The sequence below is a fragment of the Acomys minous genome, assembly GCF_964271855.1.
Source record: "Acomys minous genome assembly, chromosome: 3".
Lineage (NCBI taxonomy): Eukaryota > Metazoa > Chordata > Mammalia > Rodentia > Muridae > Acomys > Acomys minous.
Genome location: NC_140485.1, coordinates 83613008 through 83623694, shown reverse-complemented (window position 1 = coordinate 83623694; position 10687 = coordinate 83613008). Strand labels below are relative to the sequence as shown.

The following is a 10687-nucleotide window of genomic DNA, read 5'->3' as shown; positions in this document are numbered from 1 at the left end:
GTGTCTGTCTGTCTGTCTGTCTGTCTGTCTGTCTGTCTGTCCGTGTACCTGCCAGCCAACTTGCCTGGCCCTATCTCACTCAATTTCAGGGCCTGTGCCTGCCCTCCCACCTCCCACCTCTTCATCCCTCGGCCGCTCACAGCTTCCGACTGCCTTCCTCCCTTGCCCGCCTCCTTAGACTTGACAAGGGCGGTGAAAGAAGAGGGAAGGGCAGCCTGGTGGGCCCACCTCTTTTTGCCTTTCTAGGCTGGGAGGCTGGGCCAGTGGGTCTTTTAACGGCCAGGGCAGCCTGTGCAGATCAGCCAGCCCTGGATGCCTCGCCTGGCTCTGCGGTCCCAGCAGCACAGGCAGCATGCAGCAGCAGCAGCCGTCCCCAGGATCCTTGGCTCCTTCTGCAGAGCCCACCAAGCCCCCTTACAGCTACATAGCCCTGATTGCCATGGCTATCCAAAGTTCACCAGATCAGCGGGCTACCCTCAGCGGCATCTACCGCTACATCATGGGCCGCTTCGCCTTTTACCGGCACAACCGGCCGGGCTGGCAAAACAGCATCCGCCACAACCTGTCTCTCAACGAGTGCTTCGTCAAGGTGCCCCGAGATGACCGCAAGCCAGGCAAAGGCAGCTACTGGACCCTGGATCCCGACTGCCACGACATGTTTCAGCACGGTAGCTTCCTCCGCCGCCGTAGACGCTTCACCAAGCGCACAGGTGCCCAGGGCACAAAGGGTCCCGTCAAGGCAGACCACAGACCCCTCAGAGCCACCAGCCCGGACCCAGGAGCACCCAACACCGCAACTGGCAGGTTGTGCCCATTCCCACCGGAGGTGCCAAATCCCAAGGGCTTAAGCTTTGGGGGTCTGATGGGGTCACTGCCAGCCAGCATGTGCCCGGCAACCAGTGACACCAGGCCCCAGCTGCCCAGGGGACGCAAAGAGATGTGCTCGCCCAAGTCTGCAGGCCCAAGGGAGCTCTCAGAAGCCACCTCGCCCTCCCCATGCCCAGCATTCAGCTTTTCAGCTGCTTTCTCTGAAGCTGAAAGTCTCAGCAAGGCCCCCACACCCAGTGTGGCTCCTGAGCACCCTGTGGGCATTGAGAGCAGCTACCAGTGCCGGATGCAGACACTGAATTTCTGCATGGGGACTGACCCAGGCCTTGACCACCTTTTGGCCTCTGCAGTCCCCACTTGTACACCCTCGACTCCTTCAGCTTCTCACCGGGCCCCACTGCCCCTGCCAGCTGACTCCAAGGAACCCTGGGTATCTGGGAGTTTCCCTGTCCAGGGAGGTTCTGCCTATCCCCTGGGGTTAACCCCTTGCCTTTACCGGACACCGGGAATGTTCTTCTTTGAGTGACTGACTGCATCAGCCTGTCTGTAGGGGCTCCGTCTACGAGTCTCTGAAGACACCGACTGGCTGTAGGACCTAGGATACTCTGCAAGGACCCAGGCCTGGCAGGCCAAGGACTGTGAGGACCAGAAGGCAGAAGTGAGCAGTCAGCCAGGTCCCGGGGGCCCTCCTGACAAACTTGGGATGAGGGGAAATGGTGTGGTTCTCTGTGGTTCTCAGGGCTAATAAAGCCAGCATGATGATGAGGGTTTGCCTGCTGTATGACTGGGGTTGAGGGCCAGGATGCTGGGTTCGGGGGTGGGGGGCACTGTGGTACTGGAAGGTGCAGTAGCGGTGAGGGAACCCGCCTGGAAAGATCCTGCTTGAGGCTTTCTTTCTCCTGCTGGGGACTTTCTTGGGGAGTTTCCCAGGAAGGGAAAGTAGGGCACGAGGGCATTCGGAGGGGAGCTGCAGCCAAGATCCACAGAGCCTGGGAACGCCGGACTGGCCTGCAAGGCTGCCTTCCATCCTTGCGTGTCGCTGGACACTCTCTCTATGACGCCTCGCCATGTCCACTGCCGTGCCCTCCCAGGCTTCTTCTGTCATCTCTTTGGGTTCTAGGGACCATCCACTCCATTTACAGTGGTGGAAACTGAGGCTCCAGGGGATGTTCAAAGAGACGGCAGAGAGCAAAGAGTACCCAGGTCTGCGCGGCTTTGATGCAAACTGGGGGAAGGTGCAGGGCAGAGAGCTGGCCCAGGGCAGCATGGGAAGGCCCCAGAGAAGCAGGGCCTTCCTGATAAGAGGCCCTGTCCTTCTGCGCAGACAGGGGAGCTGAGGTTTAAACGCAGCACCTGTCTTTATTTGAACTCCCCACAGTCGCGGGACTTCTCCTGTGTCCCTGGGTCCCTGTGACTCCCCCCCCCCCGACAAAATTGTATGACATTTATTTGTGAGTGTGAGTGTGTGTGCACAGGGGTCAGAGACAACTTGTGGACGCTGGTTCTCTCCTTCCGCCATGTGGGTCCTAGGGCTTGAACTCAGAGCCTTTAATGCTACCTCACCACCCCCTCCTGTGACTCTTTAAGGGTGTGGGGGAGGGAGGACCCATGGCTGACCTTGAGCTCCAAGCTTTGTCCTTCTCTAACTAGTCTCCTGGGTAGAATAAGACGCAAGGTAGTTTGCATGGTATCCACCAGAGGGACAGACAGGGACTTGAGACCTCACTGTCGCCCCGGGCACTGTGAGGAGCAAAACCAAGACTCTTCTTCTGAGCCATGGGTATGGGTGAGACAGAAAGGCCAAAGTGCTGGTGTGGCCCCATTTTCATCTTCTGCAGACAGCCCAGAAGGGCTTATGTTCCATGAGGTGGCACCCAGTGCCTACCCTTCCTCAGACAAGAGGCCTAGCTCCACCCCCACCTCCCTACCCCCCACCCCCCCACCCCACCCACCCACCCCACCACCACCTCCCCCTGCCACCATAAGCCCTTCCTTGGACGGCTCTCTGACTTCAGCCTCCATGGCTCCCTCCTCCTTTCACAGGTCCCCTGGGGCTTTGGAGGAAGCAAGCTGGCTGGCCTGACTGAACTGTCTGGTTCCCACAGACTCCAGAACTGAGGTGGAAGGGGGACCTGAGGGGCCAGCTCGCTGTGACCGGAAGGGGGTGGGAAAGTGCCTGGCTAGCTGGGGAAGGTGGGCTCCCCCTCCTCCCCTCCCATTTCCCCTCCCTATCCTTCCTGCTACACCCCCAACCAGCAAAACAGTGGGGGCACAGGCACACCAAGCTAGGGGACTCTCATGTGATGTGGGGTCAGCGTGTGGGGTGAGTGGGAGGGAGGGTGCTGGGGAGACACAGTCAGTCAGAGACAGGAGAGAATCCGTGGTCAGGGTTCTTCCTCAGCCAGGTCAGGGAAAGAGGCCTCTGTTGGCCACTGTTCCTTGTTATGCATTCCTCCGGAGCCCCCCCCCCCCCCGTGACCCCAAGTCTCTTCTCAGCCTGTATCCTAGCCTGTATCTTAGATGGGAAGCTAGCAGGGCTGGGGAAAGCACCCAACCTCCCAAGGATGTTCAGCCTCTGAGCCCCGTGTCAGTCCAGAAGAGGAGCCTGAGGGCTCTGCAGGGAAGGCAGGCACTTGCCTGTGTCCCTTCCTGTACATGGGCTGGGGTGATGAGGCGCAGGTTCCTCCCTGTTTCTTCAGAGGGAACTGCCCATGTCAGCATGCCACGGATCTCCACCCAAGGAAGCAGAGAGCTCATAGAGAGTCTGTGGACAACCAGGCTGAGGCCTTGCTTGCCTGGACCGTGGGAAACATGCAAAAGGCGGGGGGTGGGGGGTGGGGGAGGGGGGCAGGGGAGATCAGCAACACTGGTGATGTCTCCAAGCAGGGCCTTGGTCTGGGCCTACCCCCAAACATTCAATCTTGGACCAGGTCCACCCTCTCTGGGCCTTGGTTTCACTTCCTTTATCCAGTGGATAGGAATTGGGCGGTTTGTATCTGAGTCTCAGGGGAGACTGGCCTGGGGGACAGCCTGGAGGACGTCCCATCTCTGGAGGTTCTTAGCCAGGCGGCCTAGACATCATGATCTCACGCCTTCCGCTCAGTGCCCAGCAGCGACCTTCCCACTGGGCATCCTGCCCTCACATTCTTTCTGTGGCCGACAGATAACTTCTGCCTGCTGCACTACTGACCCTATTAGGGGGTGGGATATAAGGCCAGCAAGAGCCTCTCATCAGGTCAGATGTAGATGTCAAAGCCAAGGTCACACAGCAAAGCCAGCAGAGCCGCCTCCCCAACCCAGCCACATGAAGCCTAGTTCAGGGATATGACTTGAGCCAGCCTCCTTCAGGGGAGGCGCATCTGTGTCCAGCTCCAGTTCTGGAACCATTTTCTCCTCTTCAGAAAATTAGGGCAGAAAGGGTTCTGAGACGAAATCAAATCCTAAAATGGTAGGATCCGTATTTAAGAATATTCCAGAGTTCTTAATCACAGCAGCTCAGATTCTTGGAACGCAGAGCTGACAGAGTGTCTTCTGACCCCTCTTACATTATGTGCGTTCCAGGAAGCAGGATGGGCCTGTTCTGACAAAACACAGCAACCCTGTTAGACTGTCACTACCCGCTGGCCTTTGCTCTGCCAGCCCAAGGTCAAGGTGCCCATCTGCCATCAGAGGGGCATAGATGGGGTCCCCAGCACACCCCAAGGGTCCACCTGGAAGACTCTTCCACTGGCTTACTTCAGGCCTGCCTCCCACCCACTGCTTCCTCCCTGCTGAAGGCATTCCCTGACTAAATTGCAAGTTACTCATGCCTTCCCACACCCCCAGACAGCATTTGGCTGGGGAGAGACCCTCTTCCCCAGAGGGCGGCTTCCTTTGGCTACCACAACGATGAGAAAGCAGGGGGAGGTTGTGTCAGCCTGGCACATCTGCCCTTTGGTAGTGCAGGAATCTAGGAACCCAGGCCTCTGCCCACCATGCCTAGCCTGTCCAAGTTCCCATAGCCAAGCCTGCCCATAACCCAGGCTGCCAGAGGCTGCATTGCCTTCAGTGCTGTCCTAGCTGTGTGGCCTGGGAAAGTCACTTCCTCTTGCTGATCTCTTCAGAAAGATGCAAATTTGCTGTTCACCCCCATGGGGCTGGGGTGAGGGGTCTCTAAGTTATGCGTTTTCCAAGTGCTTAGGGCAGGGCCTGGCACTCGGAATTGTGACATCAATGATAAGTGAATAAATCCATATTTGGGGGCTAGTGTGCCCCCTTGTATGATGCATCCCCTTACCAAGGCAGTGTCGAGCTACTGCAGAAGAAAGGGGCAGAGCGCAGAGAAAGAACAAAACAGTGTGGCCTTAAATCCTGTCCTTCCTCCTTCCTTGCTGTGTGGCTTCACTCATCCCAGCCTCAGCTCCCTCCTCCATGAGGTGGGAATGCTGTTTTTGATGACCAGGACCAGCATGTGCGAACCCCATCTGCATCCTTATGTATAATTTGGCCAACAGAGATAAAATCAGAATAAAAATGTATCCCTGCCTGAGATCCCCACACTCTCAGGCCAGCCTAGTTCTCTCAGCTCCGTCCTCTGAGTGAACATGGGTGCACATATACACAGACAGACAGACAGACAGAGACAGACAGACAGACACACACACACACACAGAGACACACATACACACAGAGACAAAGACAGACAGACACAGAGGGAGAGAGAGAGACAGACACACACACACAGAGACAAAGACAGACAGACAAGCACACATACAAAGACAAAGACAGACAGAGAGACAGACAGACAGACAGACAGACAGACACACACACACACACACACACACACACACACACACACACGGCAAAACCGTAAGCTGGAGGCTCCTCTGAGGTGCCTGGTCCTCTGTCCCCCACCCTGCTGGTAACTGGGAGGGTGACTCAAGGAGACAGTCTGGTGGGCAGAAAGAAATGGCTCTGGAGCTAAAAACAGACCAGAGGGCCTGTTAGTCACTCCATTTGCCGGGAAGGCCGGGGATGCCCCCAGATCACTGTCCTCCAGGTCAGTCCCGAGGTTGCCCCAGTGTCACTTAGGTTCATGGAGAGTGGCTGGTCCTTCCTCCCTGCCGGCAGCCAGCTCAGATGAGCTTCTCACTTCCAGGCCTCTGTGCTTGCTTTCTGCTCTCCAAGGAGTGTCCCCTCTCTGCAGGGTAGCTTTCTACACACAGTCCCTGTCATTGGCCAGCCAATACCCCCAAAGGAGTCCCAAAGCCTGCGCCCAGTTAACTGTTCTGCACGGTTCATGCTACTTTCATGTGGCCCCACTCTGAGGCGCTCGCAGCTGTGGGACTACACCTATGTGTCTTTGCCTTAGGACACAGGTTTTAGGGGCAAGGGCCGTGTTTACCTTGTTTTCTTTTCCTCTTCTCAGTAGGGATGTGGTGAATATTTACCAGGGAATGGCGCCTTGGTTGCCATATATCATTTACAGTGGGTTGTCTCAAAGAGCCCCAGGGACTCACGCAGCGCCATCCAAGGCTTGTGGGTGAGAGCACTCTTTCATGACCTCACTGACTCAGAGCAGCTTTCATGCCCACCCTTTCTTCTGCCTGGATAACCCTCCACCACTAGCCATAGGGCTCTCTCCTTGCTCCCAGCCTCCACCAAGCATCCTCAGATGAGAACTCCCTGACCACCGCCCCCTTGTCCCCCAGCCAGTGAGGGCTAAGGTCAGTGTGATTTTTTTTTAATTTTTAATTTTAATTTTATTAATTTATTCAGATTACAACTCAATTGTTAGCCCAGCACTTGTATCCTCCCATTCCTCCCTCCCTCCCGCTTTCACCCTATTTTCCTCCCCTAGTTCTATGACTGAATGGGACCTCCCCCCCACACACACACACTATATGGTCATAGGCTATCAAGTCTCATCTTGGTAGCCTGCTTATTCTTTCTTTGAGTGCCACCAGGCCTCCCCACCAAGGGCAGGTGGTCAAATGTGGGGCACCAGAGTTCATGTCAAAGTCAGTCCCCGCTCTCCACATACCTGTGGAGAATGTCCTGTCCATTGGGTAGATCAGAGTAGGGGCTCGATGTTTACTATTGTATTGTCCTCGGTTAGTGCAATAGTTTGAGCAGACCCCCCTGGGCCCTGATCCACCCATCCACAATGCTCTTCTTGTAGGTTTCTAGGACCCTCTGGGTCCTTTTATTTCCCCATCTCCTATAAATTTCTTACCTGGGGTCTCAGTAGGATGTCCTCACGTCTATCCCAATCTCCTGGTAAGTGAAGACATTCATGGGACAAGGTCAGTGTGTTTTACCCACTAGAAAAAGCTCCCTGAGACCAGAGTCTCTGTCTGCCCCCCCTGTTGTCCCCTGCAACTGGAACCATATATGGACCACAGGAGAGGATCCTGAAAAAACTAAACACAAGTTTGAGAGCCATCACCTGGCTCTTCCTGGGCATCTCACGTGACTTTGGCACTGCCCTTGGAAAGCAGATACTGAATTCCTTATCCCATTTTACAGACAGGAGCCTGAGGCTCAAAGACAGCAAGAAGCTAAATTTGAACCTGGAACTCCATGTCTATTACTGCCCTGTGTACCTTGAGGGTTCTGACTGCACTGCTCTGGGTACAGCGTCCTCTGCTCTCCCTGCCTCCAGTCTCTCCCATCGATTCACCTGCCTGGCTGCAGAGACCAGTCTAAAGCACGGACATTGTGGTCTCGTTCCTCTATTCAAAAGTCTTCTGCGGCTCCCCGCTACCCTCAGTCAGCCTGATTATTTCCCCAAAATTATGTCCTTCAACATATACAAAGCCATACTAGAATGCACTCAGACAAGCTTGCTTCCGGTGATTTGAGCTCCCTCTGGCCCACCACACTTTCCCTCACTGTGCCACAAAGCACTGCTCCTCATGTGCCCTCGCCTAGAGTGTCACTCCTAGAGAGACGAGACTTCAGATTGGTGAGCGACTCTTTCCTTAGCTGTGAAAAGGCTTCCTGAGTTTTCTTCCAGCTTCTCCCAGCCCCCATCCTACCTCTTGGGTCCCTGAGGCTGTGAACCTCACCGGAGATTGACCCTGGGGGAACTCCACCCACTCTGCCCGACTCCACTCACATCCTAAGCTCACTGGGAAAGCCTGCACCTCGGTCTCCTCAGCTGTGACATACTGGATGGCTAACACATGGATTTTCTCAATAAAGTGCTGGGGTTCAGGAAGCGCTTCCTCTCAGAGCGGGGAGGAGAAGCAGGTGCAGAGCCAGCCAGCCCCCCCAGCCCCCCCCACCCCCCACCTCCCAGAACAACGCTGGCGGCCGTGTTCCCTCTGGGCGGCCAAGCAAGGGCTGCATCTTTTCCCACCACTGCCTGGTTGGGTTCAAGGTGGCCAGAGGAATTCAAGGCCACTAGACTCAGACAGGAAAAGGCAACGTCACCAGGGCTGGTGTAATCCAAACCAGATGTGGCCTCAGTGGCTTCCAGACCCAGGGGGTGGTCACTGTGGACCTGGCCCAGGCCCAGAGGCAGGAAATGGCCTTGGAGGAACACTTTCTGGGCTTGGCCCAGCTAGGAGGAGGGTCTATTGGAGGCTCTTAACCCTTCTTGGACCCAAAGGGTGCCCAAGCCCAGCCCTAGGGAGGCACACATGCGGGCAGCACAGGAGACAGCCATTGCACAGTTGCTGAGGTAGACACTGTGCAGGACCAGCAATGCCCCTTGAACTCTGCAGAAGAGGGTGTGTTCTTCCTGGAGCCCAGGAAACTCATAGTCTGGCATCCTGGGGGTGGCAGGGCCCCAGGCCCAGAGCTCTGGCCGCAGAGCACACTCAGGTCTGGCTCTAGCTTGGCGGTCCTCCGTCAGCCTCCTGCCTCCTTTCTCTGGTGGCAGCCAGGGCTAGAGCTCCATTGAGAGCAATGCAGCCTGGGTCCCAGTCTCCAGAGAGGTGGGCGCAGCTCTGCAACAGGGTAAGGGCTCCAGCGTTGCACGAGTGTGCTCTGCAGGCTCTGAGAGATCAGAAAGTCCCCATGAAGCAGGACACAGTGGTGCACACTTTAGTCTCAGCACTTGGGACACAGAGTCGGGCAGATCTCTGTGAGTTCGAAGCTAACCTGGTCAGCACATGAGTTCCGCATAGCTAGGCTTCACTGTGGGACCCTGTATTGGGGGTGGGGGTGGGGGAAATTCCTATAAAACCCCATTCTCCCATCTTTATTGTTGAGTCTACATTCTGGGCCTCCAGGGACCAGGGAGGCCCAAAGGAGGTGTCCGATTACTCAGGGGGACATGGTTCTGGGAGAAGGGTGACAGGGTGATCATTGCTACCTATGGTTCTGGGAGGGCTTCTTGCCCAGGACATACTAGCTGTGTGGCCTTGGGCAAGTCATCTGTCCTCTGTGAACCTGTTCCCTCACTAGTAAAACACGGTAGATGAGCCCCATCCTATCGCAACTGTCATGATGGTTATCGGAGTCACAGAAGAAGGAAGAGTTAGGGTTATGATCAAGTTATACAGGAGGAAACAAGGTCCAGGTGGAGTGGCTCACACCTTTAATCCCAGCACTCAGGAGGCAGAGGCAGGTAGATCTCTGTGAGTTCAAGGCCAGCCTGGTCTACAGAGATAGGTCCAGGACAGCCAGGGCTACACAGAGAAACCCCGTCTCCAAAAACAAAAACAAAAAAGGAAACAAGCTTGTGCCTGGAGTCAGGTTCTATTCCTAACTGTTGAAGCCTTTGGTGAGGGGGCCCTCCCTGTTCTGGCCTCAGTTTCCCCAGTTGGATCCAAGCCTGGGATATCTGCTCAGACGGAAACTCGCTCCCTTCCCTCGCCTCTCATGAGTGACTCACTCCTCATCATCATGCTGTGTGGCCTGATGCTCACGCAGGGTGGGGACCACTCAGTGGAAACTCTGGCTCAGCTGGCTGGCAGAGGTCAGGTTGGGGGAGGCAGCAGGGTGCCAGTGGGCAGTGGGCAGCAGTGTGTGGTCCTGGGGGCCCTGCTCGTAGTATATCTGCCAGTCACAGGCCAAACCAGGTTTTTGGAACTTTCACTTCCCAGTGCTAAGGTCAGGCTTAGACACCCTTAAGTCCCAGCTCCATGCCCTATGTGGTACCTGCTGCTGCAATGAACAGGGCGGGCAGGGGCTGGGGGGTGAGGGGTAAGGTGCCTGGCTCCACAGCAGTGGACGCAGGAGAAGTATGTACAACATCACAGCTGTCTCAGCTGTGGACACACCCAAGGCCCAAGCCAGGAGCAGCAGGGCAACAGCCACTGATCCTGATCCTGCTTCCCTCCAGCCACTCGAGCCTTCCTAAAATCAGCTTTTCTGTCAGACAAAGGATGCAACGCTTCTGTACTGGTTACTGCAGGCGTGCGGACCTAGTGCTCAACCACTTGTCAGCCTTGCGTCTGTCTCTCTGGCAGGCCACCGCACACCAAGCTGCCTCAGCTGAGGCTAGGTCATCTCTTGCTTAGAAAACCTGCACACTAGGTTGGCTCTGCTCTGCTGTCCCTGCTGCCCCTCCAGCAGGTGGCCCCTGCCTGCGCAGGTAGCCTGGATGAAGCCAGTGGGAAGCAGAAAGCAGGACTTGCTGTATCTGGATAAAGGCATCGCAGGGCCATGGGCTCTGTTAGCCTTGCCTGAGTGGGTGCCCCATCTTCTGCTCCCACCTTGTTCAATGTTGAGCTTACCAGAAGAGTTCTTTTCAAGGTTCAGGCCCAGACTTACGGGGCAGGCTTCAAGTTCCTTTCTTGCTCTAAGCCTTAGTTCCCTCAACTATTGAATGTGGGTAAAGCCCGCCCTGCCACGCCACATCCTCCCCACCCACCCCCCATTTCCTCCCTGGGCCATGTATAATGCAAGTACCTTGTCTCCACCTTAG

The 10687-nt window shown here is 56.1% G+C and overlaps 1 protein-coding gene across 1 annotated transcript; it reads left to right on the top strand.

Annotated features, from left to right (window-relative positions):
• Window positions 1-253: 253 nt before the first annotated feature.
• On the top strand, window positions 254-1588 carry FOXS1 (forkhead box S1). Its single transcript, XM_084775185.1, has one exon. The coding sequence runs from the start codon at window positions 353-355 to the stop codon at window positions 1352-1354; it is 1002 nt and encodes a 333-aa protein (XP_084631311.1). The 5' UTR covers window positions 254-352; the 3' UTR covers window positions 1355-1588.
• The last annotated feature ends 9099 nt before the right edge of the window (window positions 1589-10687 follow it).

Coding starts and splice junctions, on each gene's coding strand:
- FOXS1 (XM_084775185.1), top strand. CDS start 353: ATGCAGCAGCAGCAGCCGTCCCCAGGATCCTTGGCTCCTTCTGCAGAG.